General features: G+C 38.9%; 1 protein-coding gene across 3 annotated transcripts; it reads right to left on the bottom strand.

The window, feature by feature from the left end:
- Positions 1 to 1,672: 1,672 nt before the first annotated feature.
- On the bottom strand, positions 1,673 to 14,552 carry caprin1b (cell cycle associated protein 1b). Of its 3 annotated transcripts, none has more exons than XM_030136679.1 (18): positions 14,401 to 14,552; positions 13,345 to 13,509; positions 13,103 to 13,165; positions 12,909 to 12,995; positions 12,575 to 12,813; positions 12,373 to 12,455; positions 9,583 to 9,756; positions 9,424 to 9,476; positions 9,241 to 9,324; positions 7,237 to 7,407; positions 7,057 to 7,165; positions 6,868 to 6,929; positions 6,691 to 6,783; positions 4,313 to 4,459; positions 3,805 to 3,958; positions 3,488 to 3,667; positions 2,321 to 2,427; positions 1,673 to 2,219 (listed from the first exon to the last, which is right to left on the bottom strand). In XM_030136679.1, exons 2-18 carry the CDS (start codon positions 13,507 to 13,509, stop codon positions 2,133 to 2,135), a joined length of 2,058 nt encoding a protein of 685 aa, XP_029992539.1. In that variant the 5' UTR covers positions 14,401 to 14,552; the 3' UTR covers positions 1,673 to 2,132. The 3 variants fall into 3 exon arrangements, with proteins under 3 accessions (XP_029992539.1, XP_029992540.1, XP_029992541.1); XM_030136680.1 differs by having other exon boundaries at positions 3,488 to 3,664; XM_030136681.1 differs by lacking the exon at positions 4,313 to 4,459.
- Positions 14,553 to 19,982: the final 5,430 nt, after the last annotated feature.

The following is a 19,982-nucleotide window of genomic DNA, read 5'->3' as shown; positions in this document are numbered from 1 at the left end:
CGGAGGTTCAGTTGGTCTTGAGTGAAGGTGTTGAACCCTTAGGGGTCTGAGCCTATTTTGGCCGTTTTTCAATACTTCAGATTTTGCCTTTATATAACACATATAAAATGATAACCACACCCAGGTTAGGTATATTTTTTCAGCACTATTTCACCTATATTATCTGATAATTCTTTTACAATTTTTTTACTTTATTAACATATTGGACCCAAAAATACACAAAAATAATACAATTCAATTTAGGGGGAAAATACTGTTTTTTACTATGAAAACATATAAGGGTAACTATATCTATTAATGATATCTTCAGGTTTACATGGTTGATCAGTGTCAAACAAATGCTTTTTTTGTTATGATGCTTCGATCCACATGGAGGGTTAAAGTATGTGTCTCAAGGCGTTCATAGCAAAGATGTAGATTTAGAAACTGCAACAATTATTCATAACACAGCATTTCAGTTCAGCCAGTAATACTAATGAAAATATATTCAACCCTGAATCTACCTTTAAATCTGCTCCATAGGTCTATAAATTATGCTTTGATGGTATAAGCAGTCATTTAGGCTCAACAGTGGTTTTCTGGTGTGCAGCTAAGCCCAAATTTGGTGCTTTGTCAGTCAGTCTGAGCTGAATGTTCAGCCCATGTTTACTTGTCAAGTCAGGAAGTAGGGTATGAATCTGAATGGATTTAGGTATTTTACAGAGGTCACCACAGAATCAAGCAGAATGTAGGAAATCATATCTACTGAATCCAAACTTTAGCCATGTTTTTGCTTTACCAAATGTAGCTTAGGTAGTCTATCTTCAGCACGCTGGACCACCACCAGAAACATGTAGAGGGGGAAACATGACACCAATCCAATTATATCCAGCACTCCCTTATGTCCAAGCCACCATCTTGTGTGGCTGCGTGTGCGGCAGAATTTTGGTCACAACCACCAAATCTCACTCTAAGGGTTTTTGAAAAGTTGGCAACCCTGATAAAATGTAGTACTGCCTGAAAATACTGTGTTATTGTCCTAGATTGAAATGACTGTTTATCTGTGATTGATCATATGTACAGGGTGGGGAAGCAAAATTTACAATGAACATTTAGTTGTTTTTTCTCAGCAGGCACTACGTCAACTGTTTTGAAACCAAACATATACTGATGTCATAATCATACCTAACACTATTATCCATACCTTTTCAGAAACTTTTACCCATATGAGTAATCAGGAAAACAAACGTCAAAGAGTGTGTGATTTGCTGAATGCACTCGTCACACCAAAGGAGATTTCAAAAATAGTTGGAGTGTCCATAAAGACTGTTTATAATGTAAAGAAGAGAATGACTATGAGCAAAACTATTACGAGAAAGTCTGGAAGATACTATTAAAGAAGAATGGGAGAAGTTGTCACCCGAATATTTGAGGAACACTTGCGCAAGTTTCAGGAAGCGTGTGAAGGCAGTTATTGAGAAAGAAGGAGGACACAGAATAAAAACATTTTCTATTATGTAAATTTTCTTGTGGCAAACAAATTCTCATGACTCTCAATAAACTAATTGGTCATACACTGTCTTTCAATCCCTGCCTCAAAATATTGTAAATTTTGTTTCCCCACCCTGTAGATTATGAAACCTTCTGTATGTGACAGAAGACCAAAGAGTGCTGAAAAAAAGAGACTTAAGCATGGGTATGCAACACATCTTTATTGAAACTCTTGAAGCAACATCAATTTACAAACAAGGATAGGGGAGCTCATTGAACATAAAACGCTTTTTTTAGAACCAAAATGACAGAAAAGAACTGAGGAGGGGGATAAACTCCCTTGGTTTGGACCAGCAGTGGCAGGTGCATTTTTATACAAAAAATAACTTATGAAATCTTTCAAGTTTACAGGAACATTTTAACACATGGCTTGTGTAAATCAGTGATTGGATTTACAGCGTCACTTGTGTTCAGACTTTAAATGATTCAATATTTTTGAAAAATCAAAGTACGTATTACTTTGACTAAAGAGACAGGAAAATACCACTGATCAAGAACAAACTTAAGAGAAGATGAGTGAGCTGGGGAAAATGCATTCATGAATTTTGAATTTTCAGTGTGGTGCAAGTTAAATCAGTCACAGTCATTATGAAAAGGCCTTTTCAGGAGCGCATTGCCTGAGTGCTGCCTCTTGAAACTCCTCTGGGTCCCTGGCCAGCTCCTCGTTTGTAGTTCTGTTGGTAACCGTCCTTCAGAAACAGAAAAAGGGCACATTTTACAAATCACTCCAACAACCACAGTCATATAAACAAGGCCAGTGAGAAATCATAAAAATAAAACATGGTCATACCCTCTGGTAATTCCCATTGGAGTAGTCCCGAGGTGTGTTGAACTGAGTCTGTCCATAACCAGAGTTTGGAGTGTTGGCGAAAGGAGGACGATAACCATCATAGCCACCTTAAATGAACAAGAGTTGATGTTTTTTAGTGGTGGTTTTACAATTCACAGTGAAACAATCCTTGACTTTTCAGCTCTTTTCAGACACAAACCTTACGTAAATGTGATGGGGGTTGTTCCAGTTAGGGTATTTTCACATTGTTTATTTGATCTAGTCCTTGGCAGCAGAGTTTGTAAACTTGGAGCTTTTGCCATGCTATGATTCATTTTCACACACAAAAATCAGAGGCAGACGGTCCTGTGTTCCAGATGGGGGCATACTTATTTGAGACATTGCTACAACTACACTACAACAACAAACTGCTATAGCTTGTGTGCTCCGTAAATCCCACAATGCAAAACAAATCTGGCTACAGAATTCATGTCTTGCTGAGTACAGCTACAAACCAAGATGGAACTGAGCTTTCTTCCTATTTCCCAAACAAACTGCAGTTTGCCCTGGACTCAACTGCAACCTCCTTCTCTGAAGGAGTTTAGTATGAATCCTTTTGTCCACATCTGAGTGACACTTCCATGCTCACAACTCCCCAAATGAATCCACCAAGGGAAAAAACTAACCAGAAGCAAAACACTGACAGACAACTGCACAGGCTGCAGCAGAGGATTAAATATGCAGAGTGAGATTAAAAGTACAATGTTACTTTAAAGAGTATTGTAATCCTTTAATCACTTCATTATCATTCATTATTGCTTGATTTATGCACATAAAATATAACTGGTTTGTTAAGGTAGGTACTATACAAACATTCTGTGTCTTATTCTTTTAAAGCTGGTGAGTTTCTGATGACTCACAGTAAGAAGTGGTTGTTAATGTTAATAAATTAATAAAAGTTTTAAAACCCCTGATGTAACCTTTAAGAAGGAAGAAAACATTCCTTCCTTGACATAATTTAAATTTCTGACACTGTAATGCTACCACTCCCACTCAAATACTGCACCAGCAGTGTTCCTCTTCCATTATGGCCTTGAATAAATGCAACATAATGGACACCAATGCCAGGAATGTTGCATATTCCAAGTGTGAAAGGGCTCTAGTGCAGATGACCTGGTGTGATCTTACCTCTGAATCCGTTTGATGCGCCTCTGTAGCCGTTGATCATGCCTCTAGCATTGCGTGGCCCACCACGAGACATCCCTCTGCTGTTGTAGAATGACTGAGCCTGTCTGCCAAAACCCGGACCCTGCTGGGAAGGCTGCTGATGGCCTCCTGACTGGTCTTGGGAATGGAAGGCACCGACTACTAAAAAAGCATCAGATTGCATATCCCAAAAACAGATTTAAGTCAAAGGCAAACATTTTCAAATAATTATAAAAATGAGAGGAATCTAATGTGACAATTGATTCAATAAGTGGAGAATAAAACGAATACATGCTCACCAGACTGCAGTTGTTCTGACTGCATCTCTGTCTGCTCCACAGGATGTTGCGTCTGGCTGCTGAAGGCCTGGTTGTAGCTGTTCTGGTATTGGTTGGCCTGGTTTAAAGCCTCTGTCTCATTAGCTGGAGGGACTGGGGCATTGAGGTTGAACACCTGAGGGGCAAACAAGAGCCACATTGTGGTGAAGCCAAAACCAGAGGAAAGGTCCCAGGCTCATTAGGCGCAAAGTCCATTACTCGGTATTTCCTGGATATAGCTGCTTGACTACAAAGCCCTACAAATGCAATATGATGAGAGAGCACTTAAGAACTCTACAAACGGCTCCTAATGGCATCATTACTTCATTTCTATGTCGATTCCACTGGCAACCAAGCACACAAGTGCTGCAACAAAACTTTTCTTATTGACATGTCAGGAAAGATTTTCAAATTTTGATCACATCTGAAACATTAAGATGTTTTACTGCTTTTCAAAACTTTAAGTGAAGAACTGTCATCACAAGCTTACTGTCTGCATTGACTGGAATGGTGCTGCGTTGACATTGATACCGCTGCTGTGAGGAGATTTGGTAACGGGCTGGAAAACCTGTGTCTGAGAGGCAGGGGGTAGAGTTGTGGAGGGCGGAGGCTGCTCTGACGACAAGGACATCGAGGTCTGTTCAAGAGCACAAACCAGTCACATAAATGTTTTTATGTACAATGCAGAAAGTCACTCTGGAGGCCATGTAGCGGTTCAGTACAATTCTAATTCCAAATCTTTGTCTCTTGGCTGGGTTATACTGGTGTTTATTACATTACATACTGCATACACTGTTTGCTCACAACAAAACCTGTGCAAACACACATTCCAAGCTGTCAAAATTGGCACCTTGCTCAAAAATGAACTGTTAATTCCCATAGAAACCACCACTCTTTAAGCCCCACCCCTTCCATTGTGCCCCATGCGATCTATCATCAGAAAAAATATGAATAGTGGTAAATAGTGAGAAAAATATTTTTTGACCAAATTTGAATTGTACCTCAATTTACATGTTTGTGAAATTAAAAGTTAATTTTAAAACGCAAGAAAATTGTGGTTTGTGGCAAAGATCATAAAGAAACATCTCATTTTTTGTTAAACAGCTGAGCAGATGGCATCAGTAGTTGTACGGGACACACGTTACTAACATCAAAATGGCTGCTGCTTGGGCACATTAAACCTCAGTCTTAAAGGACGAGGTGAAATATCATTACAGATGTGGCTCTGGACAGATTGCGGAGAGACAAATACAATGTCATGACCTCTGTGATTTCTGGGTGTGTAGTCTTTTTGTTTGCATATTTTCACAGTCTGATAGCTCTAATTTAGTGTAAACTGCTACTTCCTTGACTTGTAAAATTATTTTTTTCAAACTGGCAAACATATGTGTAAATGATGGTATAATTCAAACAGGGTAAAAAAAAACCTTGTCTTTCACCACTGACAGGGCCCAACTGGAAAGGACAAGACTTAGGCTCTTCATTTAGATCACAGATTCACAGTGAGGAGAGTGGAAACTTCTATCTCTTTGCAAAGGTATGACCTATAGTACAATATTCTGCCACCAATGTAACTACATAAGATGGCTTATTGTTTTCATCAGCAATGACTCCTTATCTGTTCTAACTGCCAGTGATGGGATGGGAAATTATTTGTATAACCTTTAACTATGAATGAGGATAACGATACCATGTTACTTACTACTAGGGATGCACCGATACCACTTTTTTCCAGACCGAGTACGAGTACTTACATTTGAGTACTTGCCGATACCGAGTACCGATGTGAGTACTTAATAATCCCATTCCAGTTCTTAGTTCCTTTTGTAAATGTGCTTTATTGTCGTTGTCATTTGTCTGACTGGAAAGAAGTGCTGCTACTGACATTTAATGTGTTGGAATGAGCGTTTCTCAATTAATCCACCAGGGGACGCTGCTCTGAATTAATCATACTGGACAAATACCACGAAGAAGAGTACAGTTTTTTGAGAAGAAGAAGAAGAAAATCAGTAATAACAAACATGGAGACGACAGAGGCAACACTAATGTGATACTAATATTGCAGCGTTTTTGCTAGTAAGGTTTAAAAGCTTAGCTTTAGCAGGTAGAGAAAGGATAAATGAGTGATAAGTTTCGTTTTCACTTCCGCTGGCAGCGGTCTGCACTGCTCCATACTCCCGGTGGTATTCTCATTCTGGGTATGCATTCGCCAGCACCTGGAAAATGGATGGAATGTACGCAGAGGATGGACAGAACGCTGCATCCGTATCTGTCTGTGTCTTTAAATCTACTTGCAGTCAGCGTTACTTTTATCACTGTCGTTTATTTTGAAAAATCTCCACACTCCCCACACATTATTCCTCCTCCTCGTACCTGCTGCACTGAACTGTGAATGTCACATGGCCATAAGTGGTATCGGTGCATTTGTATCGGATTACTTTTACGAGTACGAATACAAGTACACACACTGAGTATCGGAGCCTATGCCCGATACTCGTATCGGTATCGGTGCATCCCTACTTACTACAGTTGCATTTAAAGTGTTGTTGAGACGGTAAAACACTACAAAATGAAAGTTGAGGTTTTCTCCTCTATTCCCAGAGTGGTGGGTGTCATCATTAAGCAGAGAAAAACATTAACAATGGAGAGCATTTCATCAGGGGAATGGTGCTAATTGGTGATAGACAAGCTACAGCCCATAAATACTCAGGATGAATACATTCTATATAACACTATGTTCTAAAACCAGCCACTGTCGTCTTCACAGGCAACATCATCAGCTGAGCCAAGCCGGGCCAACACACAGAACTGCATTTCTCTTGCAATATGAGTTCTGGGTCAGAGATGAGTTTTATAGAAATGCTTTACCTGGATGGGGTCGATGGATTCTGTTGAGGGCCGGGGATCTGGCGTGTGTGAGGTCTGATACATGGGGGGTGGCGTTGGGGACACGATGGGGACCTGAAAAGTGAAAGGAAAGACTTATATCAACTCTTGTTTGATTTCTTAATGGAGGCACCACAACCATTATATTTGTGTACTCACTTGTGTGGGCTCAGGCTGAACAGGAACAGTGTTGGGTTGCGATAGCCGGGATTCTGGATGAACTTAACAGATTAAAGTATTGAAACATGAGTCAGGGAACAAATTCCAAACATTCACATGTAATTTTTATTTTTATTATTTTTATTTTTTTACACGTTGTATAACATGATAAGCACATTTAAAACTTACCAGGAGGACACACCATCTGTGGCAAGTCCATGTTCTGTGCGGGTTTCATCGGCTGGGCTGATACAATGGCAGGGTCAATGGGCTGTCCATCGAACTCCAACATAGAGTCCTGAAAAGAGACATCATTAACACACATAAAGATTCACATAAGCCAAGTTACACTCAGCACCAGCTGCTCACCTGCATGAAGTTATATGTTCCCTGCATCTGTGCCATCAAGTCCTGCACAACCTGCTTTCGGACCATGGGGTCAGTAGGCGGTGCAGGAGACGCTAAATTCAGGGGATGGGTCTCCAGGGGAACTGGGGGAGGGGTGGGCTGCAGAGGCTGCTGCTGCATTGCACTAACAGCCTGAGAATGGAAGATGGAGCAGGAGAATCATAAGTGTATGAATGAAGAAAATAAGCACAAGTTCACAGAGTAGCATTTTATGTACAGTGCCTATCATAAGTATTCACCCCTTTGGATGTTTACCCTTTTACTGCTTTCATAAATCAATCATGGTTAATAAAATTGGGCCTTTTTCCACACAAACATTTATTGGAAAGAACTCTTTAATGGCAAAGCGAAAACAGATTTCTACAAAGTAATATCAATGAAACAAAAATATATAAAGAAAAATAGTTGTTTGCATAATTATTCACATTTATTGGTCTGATTCAATAGAGGTCCATCCAATTGGTGCCAATAGTTTCACAATTAGTGAAATGAGGATCACCTGAGTGGTGTGGGTGTGTCTCAAGTGATTTAAGTATAAAACACCTGTGTCTGGAGGGTCCACAGATTGGCTGATCAGTATTCCTGGCTACCATTACAGCATGAACATGCCAAGCAAGTCAGGGAAAGGGTTATTGAAGAGTACAAGTCAGGGGATAGATACAAAACAATACCAAGGCATTGAACATCTCCTGGAGTTCAGTGAAAATCATTTAGGGAATATGGAATGTGTGTGAATCTGCCTACATCAGGCCGTCCTCGTAAACTGAGTGACCGAGCAAGTAGGAGACTAGTGAGAGAAGCCACCAAGACCCCTACGACTACTCTGAAGGAGTTACAAGCTTCAGCTGCTGAGATAGAACAGACTGTGCATATAGCAACTGCTGCCCGGGTTGTTCACCGCTCAAAGCTTTCTTATCTGATGGCCAAAAAGCTCAATTTTGGTCTCATCAGACCAAAGAATGTTCTTCCACTTGACCTTTGAGTCTTCCACATTCCTTTTGGCAAACTCTAGGTGAGATCTAATATGAAGTTTCCTTAGCAGTGGCTTTCTCATTGTCACTCTGCCATAAAGCTTTGAGCCATCTCAGCAGCTGAAGCTTGTAACTCCTTCAGAGTAGTCGTAGGGGTCTTGGTGGCTTCTCTCACTAGTTTCCTATTTGCACGGTCACTCATTTTAAGAGGACGGCCTGATCTAGGCAGACGAACACATGTGCCATATTTCTTTAATTTCTTTATTTCACTGAACTCCAGGGGATGTTCAATGCCATAGAAGTTTTCTTTTTGTATCCATCCCCTGACCTGTACTTTTTCAATAACCCTTTCCCTGAGTTGCTTGGAGTGTTTGTCTTCATGGTGTAATGGTAGCAAGGAATACTGATCAACCAGTCTGTGGACCCTCCAGACACAGGTGTTTTATATCTCAGTCACTTGACACACCCACATCACTCAGGTGATCCTCACTTCCCTAATTATGAGACTACTGGCACCAATTGGATGGACCTCTATTGAATAAGACCATTAAATGTAAAAGGGGGTGAATAATTATGCAAACAATTATTTTGTTTATATATTTGTTTCATTGCCATTACTTAGTAGAAATCTGTTTTCACTTTGACATTAAAGAGTTCTTTTTTTTCCTATAAATTTGTGTGAAAAACTTGAAATTTCACCATGATTGATTTATGAAAGCAATATAAAGGGTAAAACATCCAAGGGGTGAATAAATACTTATGATAGGCACTACATACAGCACCTTTACAAACGTAATTTAAAGTGGTGCAGAGGATTCTAGAACAAAGTTGGAAGAGTGCTGCATATAAAGCAACATCTGCAATTATCACTGCACACTATAGAATTGTCATCACATATGCACAGGTACAAAAAAGTTGAAATTACAACCAATTTCAAGCAACATGGAGGACATACCAATTCAACACCCCAAAAAACACTGTCCATGATGCATACCTCTGTTTCCGTGGTCCACTCATCCCCTTGTTCCTTCTCACTACTGCTGTATGTGCCGTCTGGAATGAACTGTCTGTTTACAAACTACAAGACAAAAACAGCAAAGATGAGCACAGGGCTGAAGCAAAGTAAATAAATCAACCCATGACTTCACTTGCAAGAGGAAAAAAATTAAAATCTCACTTCTGTCGTTTCCACTGAAATGGGTTCTGTGAACTCCTCGATTATTTCAGTTTCTGTACGGAGAAAATCAATTGGACAAAGTAGCGCTGTTATCTTTATTACATTTGCAGTTTAAAAAAGGAAGTTTAGTGTGGTGCAACCTCAGTGAATGGTAATGACCTGGATCAACTGTCTGCTCTTCTGCCTCTGACGATTCAGCTACTGCTGCTGCTGCTGCTGCCGCCACTGGCTCTTCCTCCTCCTCCTCCTCACACACTCCGTTTTGGTGAGACGGAACCCGGTCAAAGTACCCGCTCAGCAGAACCTGGTCCAAAGTCTCTTTCAGTGCCTTGTCTGCCAAAAATAATAATGCACTCATCACTTTGCTGAAAAGTCAAGCCATGTACGTAATCATCTTTGTATGTAACAAAGAACAAACCTTTGATGAATGAAAATAAGTGTAAAAATAAATAACAGTGCATATTAAATAGATTTCAAGTAAGTTTTGAAATCAGTCATGATAAATTTTTGCTAAAATTGATTCAGTTTCTTTTGGAAGAAACTCTTTAAAAAGAAATGATTAACCAACCAGACCAATGACAAAAAAGCTATAGCTCGAGTTTCGAAAATGTTTGTGCCAGCTAACAACAGTGCACACACTTAAAAATAAAGCTTGTACACAAGAAAAGCTTTGCAGTGTGAACTGCTGCAGTTCTCTAGAGTTCAACATTTAATGGTAATGACAATCAATGTTCTCCTTCTGGACAACTGCACCACTACACTTGACATATTCAGTCTGGGAGATGGCAAACTAAACAGTGAGAGTATATATATGCTTTAATCAGGCTGGGCTACAAACATCATGTGACCATGTTGAGCAGATGTAAGTGACAGAGTATTAGGGAGACGCAAGGGGTGAATAAGGCCATGTGATCATTTGGAGTTCAGCTAGCCCTTTTGTGCACAAAGTAACAAAACACTGCAGCCCATCACACCCAATAAACTTTAGTCATAATAATAAGAACATTTCCACACATGGCTTTTCCCATGACTTTCAACAACTAAGCAAATTTAATACTTAAGTACAACAAACAAGAAAAACTAAAGTAAAATCAGTACAGACAGCATCAACACCAACATCATGACCGTCTACAGGTCTAATGGTTGAATGGTTATCTGCTGTGGTTTTTCCAAATTTTTTGTACCAGTATATGATATTAGTAATGAACTATGTTTTACTGAAAAATACTTTGGCATGAGGACCTTAAAATCTGTCAATTCCGTCCCCAAGTCTCTTACAGACTGAAAGAAAACGCAATAATAATGTTAAAAAAAAATTTGGTGAAAATATATACACAGTTATTGGTCTAAAATTAGGAAATTGTCTTATGGGAATACTCCTCCAACATGCTACAACCACTGAAACAATCCAGCAGATAACAAGGCTACATGACCTGCAACTGATCTGATGTAAAGCTGTAATTATAACATGACAGTTCATAGAAAAAGAACATGTAAAAACACCCTGTAGCTACAGTAGTTGAAACATTTCCACTCTTGGCTTTTCAAGCAGAGCAGGTTCATGTTATTTCCTTGACAGCCCTTTTGCCTTAGGCCAAGAAGTCTGCTGCTGCTGGAATAAACATGACCCTGAGTCACCAAGCGAGTCCTCACTGAGGTGAAAAGGGCTGGCTGGTGTCACTGCACTGAACTGGGTCACCAGTATCAGAATGTGGCTCCAGAGATCTGACCAGTGGAACCACCGGCGACAGGGCCACTGGCACCCTGCCCTGCTGCTGAGTCAGGATAAGCCCACAGTGCTCAGCTCGAAGCAGAATGCAGCAGTGCAAGTCCCGTGGCCAGACCGCTGAGAATGCAGTACGCCACGAAGCCCAAGCCCTGATTATTCACAATACTGCTCTGCACACAAGCTGCATTAACAAAACACCAAGCACATGTTATATTATCAGATTAATAAGTGTTTACAGCTACAGTACATCAACATGAAAAGGTATTGTTCACACCATTTATCATCACCACCTACCTTTGAATGAAACAAAAGTATGTGACAAATTAATTTATAGCTTCAGCAAGATAAAACGCTTACAGATGACTGCTGTGTCACCAACCATCTGATGTAATGTCCTGCCAAAAGTTTGCACCACCAGCTGGACATCTGAATAAGGCCAGTTTCTCTTGAATCCTTTTTTAATCAAGCTAAGATTTTACTATTTACCAGTACTTTCAGTTAATGCATTTAAGCTGCTTCTATTTTACAAAAGACAGGAGAAGCAGATATAGTGCAGTGAGCTTTTGGGACATGTTACTTAACATACAACTCAAACCATGAATCTAAAATCATCTGTTCTATTCCTAATCAATTGACTGACTACTGGTTTCAGCTGAAGATTTCAAGTGTTCTCCAAACCACAGCGACAGTTAACGGCCTGAGTATTTTTTTTCCCACACCCAAGGACAAATACAAGATCATGCTGAAAGTTCTAGCTCATGTTTTATTGTCATTCATGATTCTAATAAATCATGGTTAAGATCCCTTCTCCACTGTTTAATCAATGTTATTTTTCAATTAATGTTTTCATATTACAATAGAACAAAAAAATGCATAGAATTACTTCAGGACCTTGTGCTTATTTTATTAATGAGCCTTTCTGTTTCACTTTTTTCATACAAACGTGATGAGTAGATCTGTGTGATCTACTCTGTGAATTCTTAATAAATATTATTACAACAATAGGCAATCGTTATGTGAAAATGGACAACTTTTAGGGCAAAATAACAACAAAACCCCTGAAACCCTCTGACCCCAACTGCAACTGCAGTACCCAAGAATCCAGAAATCTATTGGCAAAGTCCCATTTTCAGTTCTATCTGGATAAAAACACTATCTAGGCATTACCGAGTTGTAGCTGCCTTCACCCAGAGCTGAAGTTCATGTTATGTTCAACTTACATGTTGTTCCAACCACAGCCTTGTCCCTCCCTTCCAGCAGGTCCCAGAGGTGTATAGATGCTTCTTCATACTGGTCAACCAATCTGGAGGAGTGGAGATAAATCATGAATCTCTTCGTAAAAAAAAAAAAAAAAAAAAAAAAAAAAAAAAAAGATACACCTTTCACTTCAAAATAACCCAGACATTATCGCCTCAGACTGACCTGATGTTTTGGTCACGTTCTGGCCCCACTAATTTGTAGAACTCATCTAGAGCTGTGAGGTCTGCGTCTGTGAGCAGCGGCGAGCCTCCAAGTCCCTGTTTCAGGTCCTGCCGCACAGCGTCATCTCCCAGTCGGTCCAAAAGGAACTGCAGCTCCAGAACCGTCTTCAGCCTTCTCTGCTCCGCCTCGTCTCGCTGCAGCTGCTCCCGCCGCACTGTCTTCTTCACCGCCTTCTGGATCTGACACCAGAGCGCCACACAAGGCTTTACATTACAAGAAGCCGAGATGGATATCATCTGAAGACACATCATCACAAAACTAAAGTCATCCTTACATCTTGTCCCAGTGCAATAAACGTCTTCTGCAACTCTCGGGCAAATTCCAAGTTATTCATCACTTCCTGGTATTTAGACAGGGCCTCCTAAAAACAGAAAAACAAGACATTGCACATTGTCACACTTTAAAAGAAAAACTGCATATTCTAATCAGTGACTGCTAACAAGATGATCAGTGCTTGAGTGTACTCACCAGCTGGTCCTGATTGAGACGCTCCCCTTTGTCCTTCCTAACTTGATAATCATCCAGTTTGCTCTGTGGCAGAAGATTCATAAGAACGTAGTTTACTAATTTTTAGTTTTCAAATGTTGAGCAAAAATGTTTTAGTTAGAATGTTTCAGTTTATGGGATATTAGGGAAAATGTGATACAAATAACATTGCTTAACACTGTTACCAAAAAGAACTGAAACAAACGGTTATCAACTACACCCACCTTTTTCTTCTCCATGTTGCGAACTTTCTTGTCAATAACACATAGCACTTGCTTCAAAACATCAGACTGTCCACCGAATGCAAAATTGCCCATTAACCCTGGAGCGGATCCCACATCTGGGCTGGCAGACTGCACTGTCCTATTTGCATTCATCGCTGAGGGCATCTAGAAGACAAAAAAATTAGAGTCATCTTCAGTTAGCTTACAATATGAAAATATTACAATAGAAAAATCCCTGTTTACAACATCAGTAAGGTGTTACTCTGTCTAATTTGCATGTTTTTCAAATCTTCAGCACCAAAAACCCTGTTTAGGGTTGTTCAATCAGTTGATAAGAACAGCAAAATGTCCACTGAACTTCCTAGAGGTTGAGATGAGTGCCCTATTGTTTAGCAAGACTAGCCATGCAAAGTCAATACGTTTTCAGTCTCCCTTTAGGAAAGACAGAGAAAACACACCATTATTCCTCCGAAAGAAAGTGAAAACTGTGCAATATAATGTACGGTCGATTGAAAGATGCAATAGTTAAATAGACAGATGAATCAATACTCTGACAAGAGGTATAACATAGTCCTTATCAAACGTGACAATGACGGTATGAACAGTATATGCTAAAATCACAGCTTTGTATTACAGGGTGTGAGCGAATTTAGGTTTCCTCAAATCGATATAGAACATCATGAATAGTTCCGTAACTGAATAAGTATGTCCGTCCAACTATTTCCTTCAGTCCATGAGCCATTTCACCACAGCTATGGGCTAACTTCAGACCCTGATGTTTTGAAATCCTGTAGCGCCATGTTCTCCTTATCGAAATGTTTGCTCTTATCAGGACAACAAAGCTACTCTCCTTCGCCAAGAGGCCCGGTGTTCCCACCCCACGATCGCTGTTATCTTTGAGGTTTGGTAAAATGGCCCTGGCCTTACCACCGTTAGCACACACCGTTGACTTAGCATCTTCACGCATTGCTAGCTTGTCTGGTACAGCGACGCGTGCTAGCGAGCAGCCGGCTGGGACCCTCGTTACCCTGGCAGCACGACTCCCGAATCACCCACCTTAATGTTTTATATCCACAGGGGAGGTTTGTAGCGAAATGTAGGATACGGCCAAGTTGTTATTATTGTTGTGTTGCTTTATTTTCTCTTTCACTCTAGTGTGGGATCCGCCCCGCCGGCCTCACCGACAACTGAGACGGTTCGAAAGGCGAAGAAACTCTTTATAAAAGCGAAGGTCCGTTTTTAGCAGTTAAAGATATGCCTGACTAAATAAACAAAAAAAACTGAAACGCAAAAATATGTACACAATATCTAACACAACATTTTTACATATAAAAAACATTATAAATGATATAATGTAACAGTAACTCACTTTACAATATTTAAGATTTTTTCAAACAATATTTGTGGTCAGGCAAATTTTACAACAGTCTCTTGGCAGAAAATCTGCACAATCATTAGCTTTGATTAGGCTATTCTATCTCGATCCCTATGCCATATACAGTATTTGCCTGCTGCAGCTGTCCCATCAGGCATGTGTTGGGTCACAGCTGTGTCACAACACAGCCCATCAGTCACAACAATATAACAATGCACACGAGTCTGGAGTTCAAGTTCAACATGATAGTGGAAATTAATTGCAGATCATAGTAGATTATGAAAAGCATTTATTTATCACTCGGATTGCAAGCAACACCAAATTTATTATTTATTTATTTATTTATTTATTAAATGTTTTATTTATTTATTTACTTACTTACTTACTTACTTACTTACTTACTATCACGTTGACACGTTTCAACACAAACATTTATTTACTACATTCAATTGCTATACTACTACCACTACATTATTTTTCTCGTAACTGTGAACAGCACAAATCACACTGAATCTGATGGCTGTTTACAAATTAAAAAAAAAAAAAAAAAAAAAAAAAAAAAAAAAAATATATATATATATATATATATATATATATATATACATACATACACATAGATAGATAGATTATATATATATATATATATATATATATATATATATATATATATATATATATATATATATATATATATACACACATAGATAGATAGATAGATAGATAGATAGATAGATAGATAGATAGATAGATAGATAGATAGATAGATAGATAGATAGATTGTGAAAAATGTGAACAGCCAAATAATAATAAAAATAAAAAAAATCTGATTTGAGCAAGTGAGCGATGTAGCTTGCAGCAAACTGTCTACATTAATTTAGTATTTCTGTATTAAAGAAAAAAACAGTTACAGTAACAGGACATAACAGTGTTATGTACTTACAGTAACTGTTTTTTTTTTTCCCCCACTACAAGTATTTACTAATTTGCTGTTTACATTTAATACATCTGTAATAGCTAACCCTGTCTCTATGGTGTACCTTGCAAGAGTAAGAGATCATGTCATTTCTTCCATCAATTTCATTACATGATTGCCTATGTATAATCAGTAGGGGGCAGTAAAGTAACATATTATTATTGATACCAAGGTTGGAAAAAGGTAATGTTAGAAGTCAAGTTGACTCTTATATATTTTTTATTTATTTTAGGATAGAAAATTATATATTTATCATTCCAATTAAGTAAAATTTTACATCTTATTACATGACACATAAACTGCACACAGAACAAATAGGTCCCACTTGAAAGAAAACAAAACAAAACACAGAAGTTGCATTTAATGGTTAAACATTTGAGGAACATTATAGTATTTATAAATGGTGTTCTGGTTTTATTTCAGTGCTGAGTATCTAAAGAAAGCAAACTGACCAGAAGTCTAAAGAATGTGAAACCAGCGCTCTTTTGTTTTGCCAAATACAGGAAGCAGTTAACATGGCTGCGCAGCTTTTTGATTGCACTGTTCCACTGAAAGTGTTTTCTTTTAGGGATAATACTGATTATGGGAGGATCCCAAGGGTAAGCGAAGCGCCCTTTCAACGAGTGACTCATTTCCGTAGCCTGCTGTATTTCAATCAGTCCCGTAGCCTTTTCTAAAAGAATTTCAGGATGTTTCCTCATCTGACCTCTGACCTTTACACCTGAAGAGTTTTCAGTGTAACAGCTGTCTAGGTTAAACTATTGTGGTAACACTAAAGGATTAAACATTTTCAGTTTTCAGATCAACTACCTGTGTGAGACGCCCCAACAGTAGCCAATTATCACTTCATTTCAGATTAGACAAGATGTGCTCAGTTCTGCCTTTGCAATGCTCCACAGTTTGTGGTATCAAAGAGTCAACACTATGTTGAGAGTCCTCTTATTCCAGGAAATGGGCCTGCAGGTGTCTGTTTAGATAGGCCATGATGGATGAGAGCCATAATCACAACTAATTAGGAGATCAGTTTAAAAGGAAGTGTCTAGAGTTTAAGATCTCGCTGTGCTTTATCATTTACAACATACTTTGACTATATTCAATAAAAAGACATTATTCAATGAATGATAAAAGAGACCCGTGGTCGCTGTGTTAGTATAATTTTACTGTTTGCTTAGTGCTGACATTCATTTTCCATTTGCCCTCAAATTCCACACTGCTTTCAACTCCATAATGCTCTCCGTACCAAACATGCAAAACAGGAAGCTGGACATGAGTGACACCACTTCCCAAAAGGTTCATTACATTCTTAACTGTTTGCTCTCCAAATCCTACCTTGAAGAGCAAAAAGTTAAGGAGTTCACCATACAAGGTGAAATTCATGATTGACCTTTAAAAACTTATCATCAGGAAACTGAGAACCAAGACATAAGGCTTGTAACAGCACTTTTATCCGTGGGCTTGTCTGTTATAAAGTGACATGCTAATGTGAAGTCTACAGGAACATGCATCTCCTTTTTGCTGACATGTAGGAAGCTTAGAGTCACAGATAAAGTTTTTAGCGCCTGTACTGACGACAGCCTTGGTTTTTATGGTGCACTGTAAGCCTCGTCGCTTCTATCATGCTGAACCATCTGGAGTCGACATGTCTATCTGGAAAGCCATGGGAGGGATGTCATCATGCTTGGGGGGGTTGAGTAGGAAGCGAATGCAAAGGTTGCGCCAACCCCCCCCAGGAAAACGTCTTCTACACAGATCAGTTGCACATCCTCTAGGCTTTCTTAGTCAACTCCACAGGAAGTAGTAGATGACATGGGTGTCACATCAGGACTGACTTCACCTCTATTGTTTCTTAGTTTTACATTTTCTTTCATGAGCTTCATATTTGTGCAAAATATCCTGTTGCTGGTCGAGGTATTACTGTGTTAATGTATGATTTTCATTATACTTTTAATTTGTTGTGGGTATAAAAATAAACATTGAGGAAGTATGGCTGTGAGGTTGAAAATCAGTGCAAAAGTCAATGCAAAGCTGATGTGAATGATAAATGATCTTGAAGCTGATGGTGCTGAAACAGATGCAGAATTCATACATGATCCAACATGCAACAAAATGAAACCTTTATTGTGTCTCTCAATGTAAAAACTAACAGCATCATATATTTTGCATTCATCTTCTCATGGAGTTGAGGTTTGTCAAATTCCTGAACACACTGAGCATTTCTTTAACCTGAAGGCTTTAAAAAAATGAGACTGTGGAAGCACCTATAAGTCTGAATGGAACATGTGATGTGATAGTTTTGTCAACTGCAAAGAAAAATATAAATCTATAAAACGGATCAGAAGTTCCAGATGATTCACAAACAGGACCAGGATGTAAGGGTTTACAGTGACATTTAGATTTGATGAGACAACACAGAGCCGCTGTGGCCCAGCTACTGTGATGTAAGTGTATATTGTAGTGAGTTGGAGTGGAGGTGCCCAAATTATATCCTGAAAATGTTTCTGATTTGTTTTGAGTTTTATCTCTGTAAAGCTGCTCTGCTTTCTGTGTAGCTGGCACAACACATGCTCACCTTGCTCTTGGGCCTTCTTAGCCTGGTATCTATCCAGCCTCCTCAGTCCAACTCCTGTCTAGCCCAAGGATGCATTCAGCCTACATTTAGAGTTTGCCTTCTTGCATCTGGCTGAGGAGCTGACTCTGGCTGCCGGAGTTGAGGTGCTTTATCTCTGTGTCCAGTCCAACTGCTGTCTGCGTCCCTCCCTCCTGCAGGCAGCCCCAAGGCGCTGGCAGCAGATAAGAGGAAAGGCCCACAGCAGCTCTGGTTTAAAGAGGAAGGCTGTGAGGACACCAACAATGTGGAAACATCACTCACTCATTTCACACAGTGACAAACTTCAAACCATCTTATTATAGGAACATTTATGCCTTTGGTTTGATGCTCTCATCCTGCACTTCACAATGGTGTACTTTTCTCTTAAACTGAACTGCAAATTAAAGTAAAATATGAAGCAATATCCTCCTGAGACCCAGGAAAGTGACAGTTTTAGATTTTTTTTACATTAAATAATTGTCTTGATTGGAAACTGTATAATGCAACAGTTTTTTCAGATACATTTATTTTTTATTATTTTTGTTTATTTAGTTGTTTTTAATGGAATTTCCTTTGCAATGGACAGCATTTTTAAGTCAAACTGTGAAACTTTTGTCCCCTATAGAGGAAAAAAATGCATTGCTGGGTCTCAGGAGGATATTATGCCGTTTACAAGACCAGGCACCAGTTATATTAATACTATGCACGTTCCTCTATTTATATACATCAGTAATCACCTTTGACCAAGTGCAATGATTACATATGAGTCCCAGTTGCACTTTATCAAAAATAAATCACATGGTCACAATCCTTTCATGAGAGGAGGTCAAAATATTTTATCCCAACTATATGGACAACAGTTGAGATACAACAAAATTATCAGAGTTACTCTATATTACCATGTTGTACAGAGGCTACAACTCGCAATATTCAATACAAATGATCTAATTGGTTAATGTTTGCCAACATGAGTAACTTCATGAACGATTAAGAAGACATTTGTTATACCTAATATGTCTGCTTTAAAACATCCTTTAATAATGGTCACAAAAGTGCACATTTGTTTCATTACACTGTCTTTACTTTTCATCAGGTAGAAAGCTAGTAGACCAGCTGATCCTTGAACCGCCCTAAGAATTTAGAGCACACTGTAGTAAGCAACACCTTATCAAGAAATGATGGATGAACTGCAATTATTTGCTTTTTGAGAGTTAGAAAATTATTATAATAACTTGATGCTGACTTTCACATGCACCAAAGTGATATTTCACAATCCTGAAACCCATATATTGTTGGAATCTTAATAGTATAGTTTAAAGCATGACTAAACAGAAACATTTAGAAATAGGTTATGAAAGACATCCAAAGTCATAACCTTCAAAGACAGAAACAACACATTATCCATTAGCCAAAAGCATCCACTGATCTGAAATATTTAATAACTTTTCAAACACTTATCCCATCAATAGACGTAAATAATTAAATTAAAGTTCAGTTTCTCAGCTTTTCAGCAGCATCAAATATGACCCATCTGGATGTTCAGAGGCTCTGTAGTGAACATGGAAACACCATCATCTTCTGCAACAGTGATTCACTAGTAAACCTCATGAAGTTCTAGAAGTGGCAGCGGCTGTAGATTGTTGTTTTCACTTTGAGTTAATGATACATTTTGCTGAAAAATTCACTTTTCTCTAGTTTTTTTT

The sequence above is a fragment of the Sphaeramia orbicularis genome, chromosome 6, assembly GCF_902148855.1.
Source record: "Sphaeramia orbicularis chromosome 6, fSphaOr1.1, whole genome shotgun sequence".
Taxonomy (NCBI): domain Eukaryota; kingdom Metazoa; phylum Chordata; class Actinopteri; order Kurtiformes; family Apogonidae; genus Sphaeramia; species Sphaeramia orbicularis.
This window is presented reverse-complemented; position numbering and strand designations above follow the sequence as displayed.